The sequence below is a fragment of the Microcaecilia unicolor genome, chromosome 11 (genome assembly GCF_901765095.1).
Source record: "Microcaecilia unicolor chromosome 11, aMicUni1.1, whole genome shotgun sequence".
NCBI classification, from domain to species: domain Eukaryota; kingdom Metazoa; phylum Chordata; class Amphibia; order Gymnophiona; family Siphonopidae; genus Microcaecilia; species Microcaecilia unicolor.
The window spans coordinates 38,184,287-38,207,471 of NC_044041.1; the positions used below are offsets into that span (position 1 = coordinate 38,184,287).

Below are 23,185 nucleotides of genomic sequence, written 5' to 3' on the forward strand. Positions count from 1 at the left end.
GGACTGTGAAAAATTACAAGAGGACCTTACGGGACTGGGAGATCGGGTGTCTAAATGGCAGATTGGACATCTAAATGGCAGAAGACATTTAATGTGAGGAAGTGCAAAGTGATGCATGTGGGAAAGAGGAACCCGAATTATAGCTACGTCATGCAAGGTTCCACATTAGGAGTCACCGACCAAGAAAGGGATCTAGGTGTCGTCGTTGATGATACGTTGAAACCTTCTGCTCAGTGTGCTGTGGCGGCTAAGAAAGAAAATAGAATGTTAGGTTTTGTTAGGCATTATTAGGAATGGAAAACAAAAATGAGGATGCTATAATGCCTTTGTATCGTTCCATGGTGCGACCGCACCTCGAATATTGTGTTCAATTCTGGTCGCCGTATCTCAAAAAAGATATAGTGGAATTAGAAAAGGTGCAGAGAAGGGCAACGAAAATGATAAAGGGGATGGGATGACTTCCCTATGAGGAATGGCTAAAGCAGCTGGGGCTCTTCAGCTTGGAGAAAAGACAGCTGAGGGGAGATATGATAGAGGTCTATAAAATAATGAGTGGAGTGGAACATGAAGTGTCTGTTTATGCTTTCCTAAAATACTAGGACTAGAGGGCATGCGATGAAGCAACAAAGTAGTAAATTTAAAACGAATCGGAGAAAATGTTTCTTCACAATGTGTAATTCAACTCTGGAATTCATTGCCAGAAAATGTGGTAAAGGCGGTTAGCTTAGCAGAGCTTAAAAAAAGGTTTGGACGGCTTCCTAAAGGAAAAGCCCACAGACCATTATTAAATTGGACTTGGGGAAAATACTTCTGGGATAAGCAGCATAAAATGTTTTGTACTTTTTTGGGGATCTTGCCAGGTAGTGACCAGGATTGGCCACTGTTGGAAACAGGATGCTGGGCTTGATGGACCTTTGGTCTGTCCCAGTATAGCAATACTTATGTACTTGTAAAATAACTTTCTGCTGGAACTTTTATTGAAGATCTAATTTTGAGTCAATCTAGCCCTGGAGAATAAAGTGCAATAATTGAGACTTTTCTTCAGAGCGTTTAAATAAAGCCAAAAGTCAGCTATGTGGAATAGCACTGTTGTGGGTAGAGTTTGCTGGTATACATAGAGAGAAAGGTGAAAGCCATTCCATAAGTACATAAGCACCACCATACTGGGAAAAGACCAAGGGTCCATCAAGCCCAGCATCCTGTCTCCGACAGCGGCCAACCCAGGCTTCAAGAACCCGGCAACCACCCCCCCCCAAAAAAAAAAAAAAAATTAATAATGTTCAATGGACTTTCCCCTCAGGAATCTGTCCAAACCCCCTTTAAATTCCATAAGGCCAGCTGCTGTCACTACATTCTCCGGCAACGAGTTCCAGAGTCTAACTACACGCTGAGTAAAGAAAACCTTTCTCCTATTTGTTTTAAATCTACCATATTCTAGCTTCATCTTGTCTCCCCTGGTTTTGTTGTTGTTTGAAAGTGTAAACAAACTCTTCACATCTGTCCGCTCTAATCCGCTCTACTCCGCTCATTATCTTGTAGACTTCTATCACATCACCCCTCAGCCGCCTTTCCTCCAAGCTGAAGAGCCCTAACCTTCTCAGCCTTTCCTCATAGGGAAGTCGTTCCATTCCCTTTATCATTTTTGACGCCCTTCTCTGCACCTTTTCTAATTCCTTTATATCTTTTTTGAGATGCGGCGACCAGAATTGGACACAATACTCAAGGTGCGGTCGCACCATGGAGTGATACAACGGCAATATAACATCCTCGTGTTTGTTTTCCATCCCTTTCCTAATAATACTCAACATTCTCTGTGCTGTCTTAGCCGCGGCAGCATACTGGGCAGACTTTTTTAACGTCTTATCAACGATGACTCCCAGATCCCTTTCTAGGTCCGTAACTCCTAACGCGGAACCTTGCATGACATAGCTGTAATTCGGGTTCCTCTTACCCACATGTATCACTTTGCACTTGTCAACATTGAACTTCATCTGCCACTTGGACGCCCAATCCCCCAGTCTCACGAGGTCCTCCTGCAATCTTTCACACTCCTCCTGCGACTTGACGACCTTGAATAATTTTGTGTCATCTGCGAATTTAACTACCTCACTAGTTACTCCCATCTCTAGGTCATTTATAAATATGTTAAAAAGCAGCAGTCCCAACACAGACCCCTGCGGGACCCCACTAACTACCCTTCTCCACTGAGAATACTGACCATTCAACCCTACTCTTTGCTTCCTATCTTTCAACCAGCTCTTAATCCATAGTAATACCCTACCTCCTATCCCATGACTCTCCAGTTTCCTCAGGAGTCTTTCATGAGGCACTTTGTCAAACGCCTTTTGAAAATCCAGATACACAATATCCACCGGCTCCCCATTGTGCACAAGTTTGTTCACCCCCTCAAAAAAATGCAGTAGATTGGTGAGGCAAGACTTCCCTTCACTAAATCCGTGCTGACTTTGTCTCATCAGCCCATGTTTCTGTAAGTTCTCTGTAATTTTATTCTTGATAATAGCCTCTACCATTTTGCCCGGTATTCCAAAATAATCATCAACTTCGCAAATGTCTGCACCATTTCAGAAACACTATTGCTAGCAAATTTTGAATCTCCTTTGTTTCCCAATGGAGCCAAACTGCATTTCAAGAACAGAAGGCTATCGGTCACTATTTCTGTAGTCTCTCCACGCAAACCCCAAATGAAATACCAAGTGCTAGCAGAGAAAGCTGTGAGACAGATAGAAAAAAGTGTGACACTTTCACAGTGCATCTCCCTCTGAGTTACTTGCAAAATGTTAAAGCACACACTAAAGGCAAATGCTACCTGTGAACCTATGTGCTCTGCTGTCCTTTAATATGTGATGGGAATTGTATCCACATTACTTTACTGGAACAAAAGCTATTTTGCTATTTTACTTCAATGCTGCTACTCTTTAATGCGCATCCTTTGCCATCCAGATATGCAACACACCAAAAAGAATATCTTCCCATTTCTCTGTCAATTCTACATGCCAACTTTGGGTCATAAATCATCAGATGTACCTAAGCGCTATTAACCAGTTACCAGATGCTCCACAAAGTCTTGGAAACACTTAAACCTCCACTGCCTAAAGGTACAAATGTAGACTATAAGCCCTCCAAGACCAGGAAAATACCTACTGTACATGAATGTAACTTACCTTGAGCTACTACTGAAAAAGGCATGAGCTAAAATCAAAATCCTTTCCCTACAGAACTCATAATATGCATTAATCAACATAAGATTCAACTGCAGATTTTACTATCTGCTCTCATTGACAAGCTTGACAGCTGAACTGTATGAACACCATGTAGCCCGGCAGTAATTCTGGTTAAAGGTTCTTATGTTGGACAAACAAATGATGACACCGTGTTTAATATATGGCACACACTTATACTACATCTGTGAATGAAACAAGCACTGTGTCCATTACAGAGCAAAATACTTCAACATACTTACACTTCTTTCCTGAAGTCACCCATTTTCTTATTTTCTAAGTTAAGGAGTTCTTTTGATTGGCTCAGTTCTTCTTCAGTTTTAAGGTTTTGATGTTTAAGGGCATCCAGCTTAAAAGATAAAACAAACAAGATAATCAAAAATTCTGCAAAAGACTAGGAAAACATGTAGCTCTTTAGTGAAGTACTTGCAAATGTACTTGGAAGGCTTAAAGCAGCAATACTGATTAGACTGTCTACTTTGTGACTGTATTCCACCATTTGACCGCCTTCCTAGGTCTCTTCTTTTTTTCTGTCTTATTAACATTTTCACCCTCCTTCGGAAGAAAGATACTCATCACTTTTGGTCACAAACTTTTTTTTTTTAGCAAGTCTTTCAAGCTTTCCAGGCCCATTCTCCTGATAATCCAAGTTTATGTGCTTGTGAGACAACCTAAGAAAGATCCGCACAGCAGGTTCTACATATACTCCTATGCCATAATGCATACTATTTGAATATTTTTACTGCTGTAATTGTCTATTGCCTATGTCCAGCTTATTCTTGCTGTACACCAGCTTGGGTGAAATTTCTTCAAAAAAGCAGCAAATAAATCCTAATTAAAATGAAATACATTTGGATCTGTCAAAAGATATTCTAGGAATACGTGACCATCTCTGGGGAAAAGGTGACAAGTCACCAGAAATAAAACATGAGGTTTTAATGACTTCTATTAGAGCAATTTGTAATACAACAGTCCAAACCCCATCCTTTCATGTGAAAAAAAAAAAAAAAAAAGTTACAGAAGTTAAAAAAACGTAACTTTTGCAGACTGCTTATGGACCTATGACATAAAAAACCCCGAGACACACTCAACATTTTGGATTTGCTACTTTAGTCAGCTTTTCCCAGGGAAGGTCACAATATGCTTACAAGCTCCTCTTTTGACTCAGTGTGCTACATATCACTACATATTTATTTTGTCTAAATTATGGTGTGTACTATTCCATTGTACTATACACACCTCAAAATGTATTCAGAAAAAAAGATATTTCCACTAGACATAAATCAGTAGAAGGTATTACTAGAGTTGACTATACTATGATCTGTGAAAGAGTTTAATTTGTGGTTGCTTGAAGTAGTTAAACATTGTCTGTATTAGCTTGCATGTGTCTCCTTGGCTTTCACACATGTAATAATACAGCACATTGCATAACTGAAAATCTCCAGCCACTTTAATGCTATCACAGAGACTCAGGGTCTGTATATGAAACAAATCTAGCAAATCAATTTCTGGCATTAATGTCACCTTGCTGTTAACACTCCACGGCAGCTAAACACTACTGACAGATTATACTCCTACTGAACAATAATATAACTATTTGTTGCCTGGAATTCTGACCTAGGATTATTCTACATTCATGAGCTTGTGAACAATCAACCCAGGGTCCTTACTCTGTTTAATGTACACGTTGGATTGGTTTGCTCTCATTCATATCTGGGCAAAAAGCAGAAATAGTAAAGAGCTCAGAAGGAAATGAACCTTAGCATGCAGGCTGCTGCCACTGACAACAATATTCACAAATACTTAGAAGCATGGTGCAAGTATGACCAATGCTTCCCTGTACTGCCACAAAATTCTGAGTGTATCATGAAGCTAAAACTTGGCCATGTTCAATTCAGTACTCAAGAAATTCTCCAAGTTAACCCAACAACTTGTGCCATTCTGCTTAGATGGTGAAATTTTGTGTCCATAGATACAAATTACCCTCTTAATGGCTGTAAGAACCCTGTAAAAGGCAACACTGAACTTATTTCTCGGGTCTAGGAAAGTCCTATTGCTGGGTAAGCTACAGGTTCAAAAGCCAAAAGAAGGTCCTGCAGTCAGACCATTTCCTGGACTCCAATGGAGAGCAGACTGGGTCAAATTATTCTACCTAAAACAGCCGCACAAGTTACACCTGAGAAAATCTAAAAGTATGCATGTAAATTCCAACCCACCCACTGGAATACATGTAAAGTTATATGCAAAATGGTATCATGCACATCCTTTTACCTGTATAAAATACCAGTAATTATATAAGCAGCTATTTCTACACATACAACACTTATGTGCATAAAAGACTTAAAATTCACCCCTGGTTTCTGCCTTTCATAATAACAGGAGGAATACTAGTAATGCTAGATCTAACTTTTTGGAATGTGGCTCCACCCAGTGGCATGATTCTAATGCTACTTCAAATCATACACATGATATTTCAAGAACATATCCAATGATCAAAGATACTATGGATACGGTTAAAATTATTTTGTTTGCAATTGCATGTTTTACATCAAATTTAGCTTACCATTTCTCATACTTAGTCAGAATCATTTTTGAATGTTATGGGCTGGATCAGTGGATCAGATAGTAAGTGCTGTTCAATTCCCAACCCATGCAATTCAATTCCTGGGTTGGGAATATTATTCTTCAAATTGACTGAGGCTGGAGAATCATCTAAGGCTATGTTCACAGCCCCTGGGGTGGGTGGGTGGGGGTGAGGTTTGATGGAAGGAATTATAGTCCTCACATAGGAGTGAAGCCTAGATTATCAGACTCATGGTTGTAAGATTCCTAAAGGAGCAATTTGACACAGCCCCTGGCCCTGAATTTAATGAGATATTAGAAGATGCCAGTTAAAAGTTAATATATCCACCATAAAACATACAACTCATCTTCAAGAAAATTGCAATAGTCCAATTGAGTGTATTGAGAGGGGAAGGGAAATAGAAAAAAAACAAAAACAAACCAACAACAGAAAAATACTCCCAGGAAGTACAGATAAAGTTTCATGGCAACAGATCTCAGCCTAGTTCCAAATGAGCTAGATAAAAAAAGAACAAATCAGGAGGGAACTGTTGGATCAAGAAACATAATATTCCAAAGCACTGGGGTCATCAGCCCCTCTATATACATACGTTCACAAGAAAGCAAACAAATACTTACTCAGACTGAACTTCAATTAAGTTACAGAGAAGAAAACAGGGTGATCAAAAGCACTTGTGCCATCAGCATTGGATGCTGACAAATGCAAGTGCTTTTCTTTAAATTTCCCAGGCTGCAAAATGGATCCGTTTTGGAAGGACAACTCAACTTCTGCTCAAAAGCTTGGAGGGACAGGGCTTAAATGTGTCAGGAAAACAAAGATATTCAACTGATATCTGAAGAAATTTATCCATAAGGGCAACTGGTAAAGGTCATAGATTTGATATACCACCTTGCTATGTTCACTTTCTGTGATACAACCAAAGCAGTTTATGTTTATTATATGCAGGTACTTTCTCTGTCCCTAGTGGGTTCACAATCGGGCCACATAAAATAAGTCAAATTTATATGGCTCAAGTATCTCTAAGTTTACAACCACATATACATTTGGCTGTCCATCCAGTTCATTCAGTAGAAGTTAGACCATTGAATAACTTATCTAGATATAATAAAAAGCAACCTCAACGTTGCTTTTTATATCTGAGGACACTGACGTCACTGAAGTCAGTCAGTCTCCCAGAACGGTTCGTGGATTCATGGTGGTGAAGCCACCCCACAGACCCGTGCCCTGCCCTCGCGTCAAACGTCATGACGTCGAGGGCAGGAAAAAAAAAAATCACCTAAACAAACGGTTGACCCCCCCCCCTAAAGCTGCAGCTCAACACAAGGACCTCCAGCACCCCCCCGCAACAACCCCCTCCTGAGACACCCACCTTTGCGTTGCTTTGCTGGCGGGGGACCCGAAACCCCGCCAGCACAAGCCCTGTCTGCTCACTACGGCGTCATCTTTGGCATTCCTAGCCTGTGGAGGCAGGGCTTCTGTGCGTCTGACGTCCTGCACGTGCATAACGTCAGACGCACATAACTCCGCCCTGCACAACTACCAACGCCGACGATGACGCCGTACTCAGCACACAGGACTTGTGGTGGCGGGGTTCCGGGTCCCCCGCCGCCAAACCAACGCGAAGGTGGGTGCGATGGGCACGGTGGGTCGGATGGCTGCGGCCGGATGCATCGCCGTGGGTGGGATGGTGCCGGGAGGGGGGGGGGCATCGCACCTCACAGGCAACTGGTCAATGAGGAAAACCTTGCTAGCGCCCATTTCATTTGGGTCAGAAACGGGCCTTTTTTACTAGTCTAGATATATTTACTTGTTTTGGCCCTGCTGAACATTGCCTTCTCTGTCTATAAGCTTTAGAGTTTGGCAGCCATGACTGTCTCCACTTCTGAAGTCAAATACTTACTTGGCTTTGCAGTGTCTGATTTATCTGTCTAGATTCCTCCAATGAGGTCAGAGCTGTATTTTTTTCTTTAAGGTGGTGCTCTTTCTCCTTAGACACCTGCTCCACCATCTGTAAAGCTTCTTCTGCTGTTTGCACAGCCTAAATGCAAAATATACTCCAATTATGAAAGAAGTTGCATCATTTTATCAAATTGCAATGAAGTAATTTATACAGCATTCATAATGTTCTAATCAAAGATTTTTGGAGCAGGGTAAATCTTTTTAGGCTGTATGAAGTACAAGATAAGTTTCTCTGGCTTCCAGCACTATGTATAAATTACATGCTGTGCCACTGTTTTGTGTTTACATATGCATTTGTATTAATTTCAGTTTTACATAATGCAATGAGGGAGAACTCCTACACATCCAGTCACATTATTTCAATTGTGCTGGAATTTAAAAAAATGCAAACAAATTACACAGAACATGATATTCACTACCAACAGAATGAGTGCACAATCTCTCTGAACAGAGTAGTGTGCTTATAATAAATTTTAAAACAAAACTATTTTGAAAGAAAAAAGTGCTATATTATCAAATTAACAACTTGCCAGTTTTCAGGTTACCGTATTTGAAAAGCTAAGTGCAGAAAATAATGTTCCAGCAAAGCTGATGCAGAATATTTTTGCTGTACTGTTTTTGTGAAGGGGGATAGTAAAGGCGCGAGACAATCAGACATGTATGAGCTTTGGCCATTAATTTTTTTTTTCCACTGCAGTTATATGCTATGTCACTTGCAATGCTCTATTGGTAGTGAATACTAAAAGGCACGATGGATAAAAATAAATAAGTCCAGCTGTTGGAACTTCTTAATTGGTTGTATAAAACCCATGCAAAATATGCATAAATTCCAAAGTTTAAAAGTCCTTTTTTAGCTACCCACTACTAACAAGAGGAAGTCTCTCAAGAAATACATTCACTAAAGGAAAAACTTCAGCAGCACACTTGTAACAGAGGGTCTCTAAAAATAACACAACAAATCAGGCATACAAGTAGTAACAACTGATTGCGCAATTGAATTGTTCTCTCAGAGCTAGGTTTGTCTGAGACTGTGAGGGACTTCCACTGCAACCCTACCTCTCCAAATCCCCCGTCATAAGCACTTACTGTAAAAACTCTGGGATGAGAGGAGAATATGCAGCTCTGATTTAAATCTGTCTCCAGAGAACCCGTTACAGGAAGCAACTTTGCTTTCTCCATCAACAATCAATATCACAAGTCGGGAATTCCACAGCTGAGAGTTTGCCTGTATGAGACTTGAATTTGACAAGCTTTGGGGGTGGAAGGGCATTGATGAACACTGGGTAGAACTATTTGCCCAAATGTACTGTCTCTGAGATGTTTTCTAGACTGTAATAAGATGTGAATGGGCAATACCATCACAGCTCTACCTTTTTCTTCAATGGAAGCTGAGTGAAGATATACAGCAGACATTGTCTTGGTTCTGTCCTGATGTGCTTTTACTGAATCAGGTGCAAACCTGCTAGGGTTGCGTCAGCCAACTGATAGGGTTATCTTAGATCTTACACATGGATTAAAGGATGTAAAGATGCGTGGACTGGAGATATGACTTCTTTTTTCAGATGGTAAGCTAGTGCCTTTTTGCTGTCCAGAGCATGGAGAGCTTGTTAGCTCTTCTAGGCATGAGATCACAGTAAGAAAGTGGGTAGAACTTATACTACTTTTGCTTAAAAAATTCTGGCCGAGTTTGAAATGCCTCCTTATTGTGGCAGGAATGGATATGCAGAGAGTATGGCTTTGGCGGGAGGATTGCTGGCTGGGCCAATCCTCTCGCTCTATGATTGAACTTGAGGCTACTTCTTTTACCCTTTTTCAGGCTAGTCTTGATGCCAGTTAAATTTATTTCATGGAATGTTAATGGAGTTGCTTCTATTAAGAGACAGAAATCTTTACAAACCATCATAAAGCCAATTTTAGTTTTTTTTCTACTACAGGAAACCCATCTATCTACGCTGGAAGATGAGAAATTTAAAAAAGAATGGTGGGTGGGAGATTTGATAGAGGCTCCAGCTGTATATCGTAAAGACGGAGTTTTAATTCTCTTTCATAGGAACTTAGATGTAGAGGTGCATCAGAGTTGGAAGGATCTTTCTGAGCGTTTTCTCATTGCACTGCCCACTTAAACAACAGTTAATTCTCTCAAATACTCAATTATTTTAGTTCGATAACAACATTCATCTTAAGTGAACGTGAGACTCAATGTCAATTCGAGGACCATAAATCCAACATGATTCATGTTTCACTGAAAAGCTGTTTCAAGGAAGCGTCCCTATTAATTTAACCGCAAGCTATCTGGAGAAGTGTCTTTCAACTCATTTAAGATAAGGGGATCCAAAGATAAGACAAATAATAATGGTGAGAGCGGACATCCCTGACACTTGCCTCTCTAAACATCAAAGGACTTAGACAGAACACTATTCACCCACAGCACTGCGTCCAAAAATCCCTCAATACCATAGTTCCACAAAGTAGCAAATAAGAAGTCCCAACTCACACGGTTGAACGACTTTTCAGCGACAAAACTGACGAACAGAGAAGGTGCTGCCAACCTCTCCACCTGTTCTATGGAGGTAAGAAATATTCTTTGTGATCATACGGCCCCTTATAAACCCCACTTGTGAATCAGCCACCAATGACGGAAACACTTGGGCCAGACGATTTGACAAGATTTTCGTGAACAGCTTAGCTTCAACATTAAAAAAAAGAAATGGGCCAATAAGAAGTAGTCTTAGAGGGGGTCCTGCCCAGGTTTTCAAAAGCATCTCTATCTGAGCAAGGCGCAGTGAATCCGGCAATTCACCATTCGCCAAAAACTGCATAGAGATTGCAAGGTAGGTACAATTGAGGAACTAAGAATCTTATAAAATTCCACATGGAATCCATCAGGTCCCGGAGCTTTGTATAGGGTACACTGCTGAATAGCTAAAGCAACCTCATCTGTTGTAATTGAAGCATTAAGCTCATCTCGGGAACCAGTAGAAATTGAATTCAAACTTTCCAAATAGACATCGCTCTCCAAATCTCCAACTGATGGACGAGCACAAAAATGGCTATAATAATCCCAAAATACTGCAGCTATCTCTTGATCCGTGTGCACGACATGCCCGCCCCCTTTATCTACTTGCGATACAATGCAGGACCCTTTAGCCTGCCGGATAAGGCACGCCAAGAGTCATCCATGTTTATTCCTATGCAGATAATGCCAATATTTATAGTTTTGCATAGATTTGACCGTGCATGCATGAATAAGCTCACTGAGGGCGGCCTGGGTGGCCAACAGGGAACTCCTCTGCTAAGAAGTATGGTAGTCACCATAACAAATGCATAACGCCGTGACTTGACCTTTTAAGATGTAAAATCTCCTTGTCTCAGCCTTTCTTATTAAAGCTAATGCAAGCTAATATTGTGCCTCGGAGTACCACTTTAGCAGCTTCCCAGTAAAGCACAGGATTGTTTTGGTGAGCAGTATTATGGGACTGATATTCTGACCAATGACGCAAGAGAATCTCAGAATGCTGCATCTCAATATAACTGAATAGGAAACAGCCACTGATACCTCCCCTCCGATGACAAACCAGTTTCCAAAGTAAACCATACCAAGGCATGGTCAGAGATGCCATAGGGGCCAATACCCACATCTCACACCTTAGAAACAGGGGCGTAGTTACGGGTGGGCCTAGGCCCACCCAATCACAACTCCGGCCCACCCAGTCAGCACTCGGAAAATCGGGCATTTAAAAAAAAAATCTGTGAAACCGTTTCGCAGGCAGCGCTTCGTGTCTGCCCTGCGTGCATTGCAAAAGAAAGAAATCGCCTCGTCGTCTTCGGGCCTTCCCTCACTGTGTCCCGCCCTCGGACGGCGGGACACAGTGAGGGAAGGCCCGAAGACAATTAGGCAATTTCCTTCTTTTGCTATGCACGCAGGGCAGACGCGAAGCGCTGCCTGCGAAATGGCTTCAAAGATTTTTTTTTTAAGGCAGGGTGGTGGCAGGAGAACTAAGAGGGCTGTCGACGGAGCTGGTAGTCGGGTCGGGTTGGAGGGGTCTCAGATGGAAGAAGGGGACTGGGGTGGGGGGTCTCAGATGGGAGAAGGGGGCTGGAACTGGGATCTGAGAAGGTGCCCGTAGGGAAAATAGGGGCCATGCCTGGGGCTGAAAAGGAGGGGCCCTAATGCAAGGCATGTGGATGAAGGGGGCTGGAACTGGGGGCTGAAAAGGAGGGTAGGTGGGATAAGGGGGCTAGCACTGGAACTGGAGGCTGAAAAGGGGCAGGGGCTGAAACTGTGGCGACTGGGGGCTGAAAAGGGGACAGGGAGAAGTGGCTGGGGCTGAAGCTCGGGACTGGTGAGAGAAAAGGGCCGGGGTTGAAACTGGGGGCTGAAAGGGGACAGGAAGAAGTGGCTGGGGGCTGAAACTGGGGACTGGTGGGATAGTGGAGCTGAAACTGGGGGCTGAAAAGGGGGGCAGGTGGGAGATTTGGGCTGGGGCTAGAACTGGGGGCTGAAAAAAAGGGGCAGAGAGAGGGGACAGATCCTGGATGGAAGGGGGAGTGAGAGGGAGGGCAGACCCTGGATGGATGGGAGAGGGAGGGCAAATGATGGATGGGAGAGGGAGGGCAAATGATGGATTGACGGGGCAGAGAGAAAGGGCAGACAGTGGATGGAAGGGATAGAAAGGGCAGTGAATGGAAGGGGGCGAGAAAGAGGGCAGACAGGGGCAGATGGTGGATGGAAGGGGCAGAGATAAAGGGCAGATGTGCATGGAAGGGGCAGGGAGATAGGGCACACATTGGGTGGAGGGGACAGCAGAGAGGGCAGACACTGGTTGGCAGAGAAAGAACGAAGACAGATGCTGGATGGAAGGAAGACAGTGAAAAGAAGATGAGGAAAGCAGAAACCAGAGACAACAAACTGTAAATAAAATATATATTTTTACTAGGAAAAAAGGCCCATTTCTCAGCACAATGAAACGGGCGCTAGCAGGGTTCTATAATGGTAGGGGCCCTCTCCCTCCGTCCCTCCGAGCTGCTTGCCTGCCTCCGTGTGACCGTCGGACGTTGTTCGTGGTTCGCTCTGTGTGGGGAGGGTTTTTTTTTTTTTGCTGCGCCTCCATGCCTGTCCATTTCGGCCCTCGAGTGTCATTGCTCCGCCCTCGACGTCATCACGTTTTGACGTGAGGGCGGTGCAGACACTCAGGGGCACACCGGATATCTCTGGCGCCTCAACTTCCGTGGAGGCTTCATTAGAACGTTGGGGTTGCCTTTTATATAGAGAGATGTTTTTGCTTTAGGATAAAGTAGTATTGTAGCTGTGTTAATAAATGTTTATAATAGAACATGTAAATAAGGTAATCTTTTTATTGGACTAATTTTAATACATTTTGACAAACCTTTGGAGAACAAAGCCCCTTCCTCAGGTCAGGATAGGATACTGTAACAGCACTATACTGTATTGACCTGAGGAAGAAGGTTTTGGCCTCTGACAGCTAAATGTATTAGTCTAATAAACTGGTATTATTTTATTTTCTATATTTGTTTTATTTCTATTTGTTAATTTGTAAAGTGGTGATTGGTATTTGTTAGTTTTTTCAAATTTACATCTGCTGTCTTTTTATTTTGCACAGTACTAGAGGACATTTTCTGTTTCTGTGGTGTTGCATTGTATGCAGAGTCTGGCATCTTGGAGGTTCAATTTAAGTTTTGTCTAAATAGAAAGTTTATGATTACTTATTTTATAGTGGATTAGGGTGTATCTGTGTTTGTGAAAAAGGCATGGCTTTCAGTTGGCATTGACTGTGCAGGATTGACGATCTGTAGTATTCTGTCTGGTTTCGTTTTACAATAGATGAATTGATATTCTAGTGCTCACTGTAGTGTTTAAGATGCTTTCCTTTTCCTTGTGTGACTCTGTCACGGTTGTGCCCAGGTCCCTGGCTCGCAGTCACCTCAGTCCCCGGGGTTTAGACCTGGGGAATGCTGCAAAGTGATGGTTTACCGTTTCCCGTGTTCCAGAAGATATGCTGGTCCGGTCTGGATCTTCCAGCTCTCCAGATTGTTTTGGGAGTTCTTTGGAACCAAGCAGCACCCATACCTGGTGAACTCCCTTGTGACCTGCCTTTATTAACCACCTGGTAAGGTTCTTAGTTGCCTTGCAACAGTGTTCTTCAGAGGCGTTCCTTTGGTGTGAAGTGTTGCAGTGCCTTTGTGCTTTTCGTGTTGGTGACTTTTACTCTGCTTGTTTTTTGGACTATTCTTCTGCCTGCCGCCTGCCCAGACCCAGCTTGCTTCTGGATTGTTCGTTTGCCTGCTGTTTTTCCTGGAACCCAGCGTGTTTCTAGTATTCCTGTATTTGTCAGCCTGCTGCTGTGTCCTACAAGTCCTACCGGCCGCCTGAAGCCCAGAGCTCAACTCTTGGTGAAAGGTGGCCAAGTGTAGGTGAAGCCTTACTCCAGTCCACTGTGTTCCAGTTCCGGTCTGCCTTATCTGGTGTTGGGGTGATTCTCCTGCCGCTGCTGCTCCTCGGCAGTGGCCCAAGGGCTCACAAACCCAGGTTCCTGCTGTGTATAAGTGACAGACTCATAGAAATGACTGCTTATGGTATGGTAGAATTGCTCTATAGGTCCTCAGTGTTTTGTATTCTCGGTATGGTGGTTTTAAGGTTTGCAACATAGGTTCCGAATATGTATGTGGTTTATGTTGCTGTAGGACAGCTGTTGGGCAGACTGTTTATTAAAAATTATTTAGGATCCCCCCAAAAAACTACTCACACCTATATATACATAGTGCCCACCCATATTAGCTCTGGGCCCACTCAAAATGTCAGGTCTGGCTACGCCACTGCTTAGAAAAAAGCATTTGGGATAACAACCAATAATCAATTCTAGATTGAGAGGCATGGGCTCTTGACAAATGAGTGTAGTCCCTGTCTCCAGGATGTAAGGTATGCCAAACACCCAAAAGATCAAGAGGGGAGCTGAAGAGAGGAATGCCCTTAGGTTTTATCCAGGGTAGGATCATGAACCTTATTAAAATCCAAACACTGAAATTTTTGTGCTCCTAATGTTTATGATAACAAATTTATATGAACATTGACCCACACTCTGCTTTGTTGTTACGGGAGGGGATTTTAACAAGGTTCATGATCCTACCCTGGATAAAACCTAAGGGCATTCCTCTTGATCTTTTGGGTGTTTGGCATACCTTACATCCTGGAGACAAGGACTACACTCATTTTTCAAGAGCCCATGCCTCTCAATCTAGAATTGATTATTGGTTGTTATCCCAAATGCTTTTTTCTAAGGTTCGAGATGTGGATATTGGCCCCTATGGCATCTCTGACCATGCCTTGGTATGGTTTTCTTTGGAAACTGGTGTCTCTACGGAGGGGAGGTATCAGTGGTGGTTTCCTATTCAGAAAATTAGATAAAAATAAGAGGAAAAGAAGGCCTCTCTGGTACTCGAATGTAGAGGCTGAAAAGATAAGGGAAAAGAGGCTAGCCTTTGCACGTTATAAGCCGACTCAGAAAGATGACGATAGGAGAAAATACCTAAATAAGCGAAGAGAAGCTGGAAAAGGTCTGACTAGGACGCCGTCGCCATCTTGAGAGGGGTAATCCCGAGAAAAATTTAGTTGAGCTGGCACTAGAACGGCATAAGGGTAATTACGAGTAATATATTTTATGTTAAAATGGTCATTGTGTATGAGAAGTTTAAGTACAACTCATACCTAATGAATTGAGATGGTACTGTCTAATCTTTTCTAGGGGAAGTTCTTGACACAGCCTAGCAGGCGAAACATGCATGTCAGACAGCTCTGAGCTCCCAGTCCGAATACTTCTAAGATAAGTGCTTTAAATACGTTAAAATGATTAGATAGAAGCCGATAAGGAACTTGGTGCCATATAAATTGCCGAACAGTAACTATTGGACAATTAAGCACCGAGGCGAAAAATTGAGAAACATGTATAAATGTACATTGACAACTTATATAAGTTGTAGAATGTGGTAGAGGAAAAATATTGATTAATAGTTCTGGGACTAAAAAACTTTAAGGAATATTTTAAATATTGGCATTATCTGCATGGGAATAAACATGGATAACTCTTGGTGCGCCTTATCCGGCATGCTAAAGGGTCCTGCATTGTATCGCAAGTAGATAAAGGGGGCGGGCATGTCGTGCACACGGATCAAGAGATAGCTGCAGTATTTTGGGATTATTATAGCCATTTTTGTGCTCGTCCATCAGTTGGAGATTTGGAGAGCGATGTCTATTTGGAAAGTTTGAATTCAATTTCTACTGGTTCCCGAGATGAGCTTAATGCTTCAATTACAACAGATGAGGTTGCTTTAGCTATTCAGCAGTGTACCCTATACAAAGCTCCGGGACCTGATGGATTCCATGTGGAATTTTATAAGATTCTTAGTTCCTCAATTGTACCTACCTTGCAATCTCTATGCAGTTTTTGGCGAATGGTGAATTGCCGGATTCACTGCGCCTTGCTCAGATAGAGATGCTTTTGAAAACCTGGGCAGGACCCCCTCTAAGACTACTTCTTATTGGCCCATTTCTTTTTTTTAATGTTGAAGCTAAGCTGTTCACGAAAATCTTGTCAAATCGTCTGGCCCAAGTGTTTCCGTCATTGGTGGCTGATTCACAAGTGGGGTTTATAAGGGGCCGTATGATCACAAAGAATATTTCTTACCTCCATAGAACAGGTGGAGAGATTGGCAGCACCTTCTCTGTTCGTCAGTTTTGTCGCTGAAAAGTCGTTCAACCGTGTGAGTTGGGACTTCTTATTTGCTACTTTGTGGAACTATGGTATTGAGGGATTTTTGGACGCAGTGCTGTGGGTGAATAGTGTTCTGTCTAAGTCCTTTGATGTTTAGAGAGGCAAGTGTCAGGGATGTCCGCTCTCACCATTATTATTTGTCTTATCTTTGGATCCCCTTATCTTAAATGAGTTGAAAGACACTTCTCCAGATAGCTTGCGGTTAAATTAATAGGGACGCTTCCTTGAAACAGCTTTTCAGTGAAACATGAATCATGTTGGATTTATGGTCCTCGAATTGACATTGAGTCTCACGTTCACTTAAGATGAATGTTGTTATCGAACTAAAATAATTGAGTATTTGAGAGAATTAACTGTTGTTTAAGTGGGCAGTGCAATGAGAAAACGCTCAGAAAGATCCTTCCAACTCTGATGCACCTCTACATCTAAGTTCCTATGAAAGAGAATTAAAACTCCGTCTTTACGATATACAGCTGGAGCCTCTATCAAATCTCCCACCCACCATTCTTTTTTAAATTTCTCATCTTCCAGCGTAGATAGATGGGTTTCCTGTAGTAGAAAAAAAAGCCAAAATCGGCTTTATGATGGTTTAAGGTTTGTAAAGTTTTCTGTCTCTTAATAGAAGCAACTCCATTAACATTCCATGAAATAAATTTAACTGGCATCAAGACTAGCCTGAAAAAGGGTAAAAGAAGTAGCCTCAAGTTCAATCATAGAGCGAGAGGATTGGCCAAGCCAGCAATCCTCCCGGGAAAGCCAGAAAGCCTGCATGGAGTTGGTAGGAGAGTCCCACCGCACAGCGCACTCTGTAAATCTTTCACCCCTTTACCATAAAGAGGAAGAAAAAAAAAAGCCCCCCCCCCCCAAACCAAGTCCCCAGTCAGGTGCATTACCATCCATTACCCCAATGAATCTCCAACCCTCTACCATATCCTACAGTTCTACTCCCTCGTTAGGACTGAGGTCACTATGAAATTCCTCCCCCCAACCCCCCTCCCAAACACCTTCTTAAAAAGAGGAACTATTATCCAGATAGAGCTCTCCCCCAACAGTAAGTCCCTAGAAGAAGAATACCGACATTATTCATGTTAACAACATAATGTCTGTGATATAGAAATTCTATGAACCATGACAGAACATTATCTGAAATACCAACCAAACTAAGCTTAAATAACAAGACTTCAAAATCCACTGTATCAAATGCAGCCATAAGATCAAATAGCAACAAAATAAGAGCCTTTCCTTTAGCTAAGTTAGTTCTAGCATCTGACACTAAAGCTAATAACACGGCCTCACTGCTGTGAAAAAATCTGAAACTGATTTGTGATGGGCCAAGACTACAATGGTGATCCAAACAAGCTGAATGGCCAGAATAGCCTCTGATATTTTCAACAGAAGTGGAATACTAGCCACCGGGTCTGAAGCTAGAAGGCTGGCTAGGATCTGAAGTAGCCTTTTTAATAACAGAAGTGAGAATAATTCCTCCTAGAAGGGTATTGACCCATTTCTAAAAGACTATTTAAAAAATGAGTGATCCAGTCCAACACCTGAAGGGGGAGGGGTGTCTTTCATGAGATACACAGTGCAGCCATCTAAAAGACAAGATGACAAGGAAAAACTAGACAGTAACAGTTTAATCTTATCCCTATCAAAAAAGGAGCACCAAATTCTATCAGTAGGGAAAGCTAAGTGTCTAACATATCAAAAAAAAGAAGAAACTTGGCCTAGTAGCTCAGTGATAGTGCTGTTTATTATCACACATAAGACCAGGGTTTGATTCTTTGATTAAATGCTCTTCTCCCTGGGGCTGGCTGAGGCAGGGAATCCAAACCCAAGACAAGTGCTGTGACTACCAAGTTGAAAATATGTCGAACCTTGCTTTCACAAGAGGTTTCGTAGCTGTATGGGTCCTGGAGAAAGTTGTAATCTTTCAGGATTCTGACACGTCATGGGAGCAACAAAGTTAGGCTTTAGAGATCACTATATGTATATGAAAATTGGATGTGAGAGAACTTCTATGGTGCCCCACATATTATCCCTTCTCTTAAAACCGCTCCAACGTCTCATGGCTTTTACAGGATTTTTAAAAATCAGATTAGAGGGCTGGAAGAGGAAGATTTTAATCTAGGACAGAATTTTGTGTGGGTGCATGAAGTTTCTCCTTTAATCTCTCCATATTTGTTCATCTAGTATCATGTACAAACGTATTCAAACTATTATCCTTTATTTTTATCCACATTGTGACATTTTTTACAAATATTTTACCATTTTCATTTAGCCGATTCATTCATTATTTATTGAAATGATTATAAACTTCTTGCAGGATTAATTGTACTGAGAAAGGATTGACAATCAAAATAAATTGAGTTGGCATGCTAATTATGGTAGTAAGTGCAGGCATCAAACTCTGCTGCAATTAGTATTCAGTGTTAGTTAACTAAACTGTATTTGCTTAATATGTTCAATACCTCTGTCTTTTTCATTAGTGTGTGGGACTGGAGTGCCTCAAATTCTTTTAACTGCAAAGCAAGTTCTTCCTTTTCTTTCAGCAAAGCTTGGGATTTGCTCTGCTGCTCTTGTAGCTCTGCACCAATATCACTGTTGCTTTTAGATAAGAGAGATATCTCCTCACATAGACTGTTGTTCTTTTCTGCAAGCTTTTCTTTTTCTTTCTGAATTTCTTCTTTAGCTTGTAGCAGTTTTCCTTGAGCAGCGAGAAGATCCTGGTGGACCTGCAGTGTCTTAGCTTGCTGGGACTCTGCCGCTTCCTGGCTGCTCCGCAAATCCCCCAAGATCCCAGAGAGGCTGCTATGTGCATCTTGCAGCTCTACATTAGATTTCACCAGTGACGCATACTCACTTTTCAGTGTCTCCATGCTGGATGCCAATTCATCTCTCTCACTAGCCAGCCCATCCTTGTCTTTCAAAATTTCTTGTAGCTGAGAATCAGCTTTTATTTTTTCACAAAGCAGCTGCTGTTGCTGAGACAGAAGGTCTTTATTATATAAAGTCAGCTCCTCTTTTTCTTTTACGACCAAGCCAAACCTGTTTTGAAGATCTGAGAGTTCTAGAAGCAGATGCTCTTTTTCTGCTTCAACAACTTCAGTTTCTTTTGTCAGCTTTTTCTGCACAGTTTGAAGTTCTACCTGCAATTTCTTGCATTCTTCTTGTACATCAACCACATTTTTGGCTAAGTTTTCCTTTTGGGAACAACACTTCTCATAATCAGTCATTAAAATCTCCTTCTGATGCAAGATATTATCATGTGCAGATTCTAAACTAACTTTGGCACTTCGAATTTCTTCCAGAAGTGTTGAAAGGTTGGAATTGGAAGACAAAATTTCTTCTTTTTCCTGCATTGCTATTTGAAGACACTTGGTTTTGTTCTCAATGTCACCCATGAGCTGTGTATTCTGCTGCACTAAGGTTTTATTATTGGAGACTTCTTGCTCAAGTTTCACTTTTAGGTTGGTTATCTCAGTTACAAGAGACTGTTTATCACCTAGGAGCTCTGTATGCTTGGTTTCTAAAGCAGCCTTCTCTTCAGAAGCAGTTTTATGCTGTTTTCTAATCTCAGACAACTTTTGACAGACTAAGTCCATCTCTAAATGGAATTTATTTATTTCTTCTTTCAGCTCCTTCTGAGTAAGGACAGCCTCGTCTGAAGACTTCTGAAGTTTTTCTGCAATTGTTTTATTTTCACGTGAAAGTTCCTCTTTTTCAGCTAACAGCCTACGCTCAGAAGAAAGGAGCATTTCTTTCTCTTGCAGCAACTGGACACGTTCACAGTCCGTTACATTCCTGCTTGTCTTAATCTCTTCAAGAAGTTTGACAAGTCCCTCATTGGAGACCTGGAGCTCTGCCTTCTCTCTAACGGATCTGTCAAGCTGCTTACTGATTGCTTCAAGCTCCATTTGCAGTCCATCCTTTGCCTCGCTTAGTGTCTGCTTTTCTTTGCAATATTTTTCTGAAGTCATACGCAATTCTTCTTGCTTCATCAGAAGCGCTTGCATTTCTGACTGCAGGTTTTCAGTAGTTTGCAAGAGGTCCTCTCGTTCACGTTTTAAAAGCACCGATTCACGTTCAATTTCTAGATATTTCTCCTGGGAAGAATTCTTTTCTGCAACAGCAGCCACCATTTCTTCTGCCAGTTTGGTGTGCTCTTTTTTCAGCTGCTCATGGGAATTTCTGAGATTCTGAATCATTTGATCTTTTTCTTCAACAAGAACTGCATTTTGTTTGGCAAGCTTGTTCTTACAGTCCTCCATTTCTTGTTTTTGATCTTTTACCTGATCATTCATGGCTATTAAGGATGTCTGCAGGTTCTCCTTTTCTAAGGTCACCTTAAGGAGTTCCTGCTTTGCATTTTCAAGTTCTGAAAGCTGTTTCGCTTTTTCCTCCATCAAAGCTTCTATTTCAAGGTGTGCTTGCTGGTTTTTCTCCTCGGTCTCTTGTTTTTCTTTTACAACCCTTTCATTTATTAAGTGAAGTTCTTCATTTTGTGACAAGAACTGTGCCTGGTCTTGTTGCAACAATGCAAGTTGAGGTTCCAGCTCTAAAAGCTTCGCTACCAAGGAATCTCTCTCTAACATTAATGAATTTCCCTTCTGTGCCAGACTCTCCTTCTCTGAATTCAAACCCCTCATCTCTTCTGATATTAGTTCAATCTCTCTTTTGGCTGATGCTAACTCACAGGTTAAAGACTAAAGAAATAAAGTTGGGAAGAAGGGAAACAAAAGCAGACAAATGAAAAAGTATGGCTTAAGCACAGAGATTATATTATACAGAAAATATGCATATATTGATGCACAAGTGACTTGGAGGCGTATTTTCAAAGCACTTAGACTTACAAAGTTACATGGTACCCTATGGAACTTTGTAAGTCTAAGTGCTTTGAAAATGAGCCCCTTGCTGGTCTTAGTTATATGGGATTTCAGCTGCATGAAAAATGCTGGATTTTCATAAAACCAAATATCTTAAAGAAAACAAGATGATTCTCCATTGAGACTATTTTGCATCTCATTATTGTTAGCTTATATTTTCAAGTGGATCTTCCATTTATAATACATTTAAATAAACATTTTGTACCTTAGAGAGGTTTTTTGCATCAGGTACAAGTAAGAGCAAAAATAAAGGGCTCAGTTCAACAGGAAAGTAAGTTTTTATATTTTTGCTACAAATGGGAAGGGCTGTCATAAAGCATTACTAATAAAGAGAAGGGAGTCATATACTAAAGGTTAGAGCATGCCGTCTGTCACAGAACCCATTTTATTCCTATGAGCCCTGCAACAGATAGTGCGTACTAGTTAGAAAATGATGCCCCAATATATGTTGAATTGGTAGGATACTTACTAGCAAGCAAAGCACCTAATACAACCAAGTTGTGCTCCAGGATACTACTAATACCTTCAACTGTAAACCTTACCATCAACAGAAGGGTTTGTGTTATACAATGATATGAACATAGTATTTAAAGAACAAAGAGGCAAGTCCTCCGACTTCACTTTAAGCTGTTAAAAAGAGAATTAAGGTCCTAACCAACTTTTTGAGACAACTCAGTCAACATCATGGATATATAGAATTAAATTACACTATACACTCTCAAAGAGAAAAAAACCCCATAAGATTTTCTCTTTGATTTGGGGGTTTGGTATATGCCAGAGAAACATCCATTCCCGATTTGAAGCCTGTGTTTAGTGTATCTTGGAGTTTCAAACTTCCATGGTACCTCCATTATAAAGGTCTTCAAGAGGATAAGGAGCATCCAAATTGCACCATAAATGCATTCTTGAAATCTGTTGCAAAAACCATTTTCAATTTAATAACTGATTACATTAATCAGATCACCATGAAGAGAGAACCACCAAGGCTAAGTACAGTCACACAATTTTTTTTTGTTTACAAGGTATTTCCCACCAGGCATGTCTACTGCACTTATAGAGTTCTATACCTTCTAGCAATAATCAATCTTCCTGAGCAGCACTGAACTCATGTGCAACCATACATGTAATTAAAGGCCACAGCATCACAGTTCTGTGCTCAAATTCTAAGTATTTTCACTGTTTCAAGATTTTACACTATAAGAAACAAGGAAATAAGCACTTTCGGGAATATGAATGCACTTTGATATGACAGCCAGGGTACTCCACTGAAGCATACAATTAACATGCTACAGATCTAAGTGAAATATCAATTTAACTGACCCATAGTATAAACTACTGATATTAATTTAACACACAACTGGATTTGATTAGTCATTCCTTCCTTTGAATGATCACTGCATTTTTATTTTCTTGATGAACTGTGCCCAATATTAATAAATAAAAATTTCAGGAGTGTGTATTATTTGACTAACCGCTATTCCAAAAAAAAAAAAAAAAAAAAGTAATAGAAGTATACAATTCAGTTATCAAATACATGAATCCAGCAAGGAAACAAAGAAATCACTGAAACATTGTCATTTAAAATCTCTTACAGTCAATTGATAACTTATGGAAATGCAACCTTGCCAATCAGTATTAAACGTATGAAATTACTGTACTTTTTTCCCAATATGTTATGCAATGTAGATCAACTTAAAATACTAACAGATACAAATTTGTTCTCTAATACTGCTT

At 41.2% G+C, this 23,185-nt stretch overlaps 1 protein-coding gene across 6 annotated transcripts in view; it reads right to left on the bottom strand.

Annotated features, from left to right (window-relative positions):
• The window catches only part of CLIP1 (CAP-Gly domain containing linker protein 1), a 156,602-nt gene that overhangs the window by 34,507 nt on the left and 98,910 nt on the right, over window positions 1-23,185 (bottom strand). For 4 of the 6 annotated variants that reach the window (XM_030217856.1, XM_030217855.1, XM_030217854.1 and 1 more), the window contains 3 exons: window positions 19,037-21,271; window positions 7,724-7,861; window positions 3,482-3,588 (listed from right to left, as the gene is read on the bottom strand). In XM_030217856.1, coding sequence (XP_030073716.1) covers window positions 3,482-3,588; window positions 7,724-7,861; window positions 19,037-21,271 — 2,480 coding nt within the window. The remainder of the gene's footprint in view (window positions 1-3,481; window positions 3,589-7,723; window positions 7,862-19,036; window positions 21,272-23,185) is intronic. The other 2 variants (XM_030217859.1, XM_030217857.1) reach the window with 1 other exon arrangement.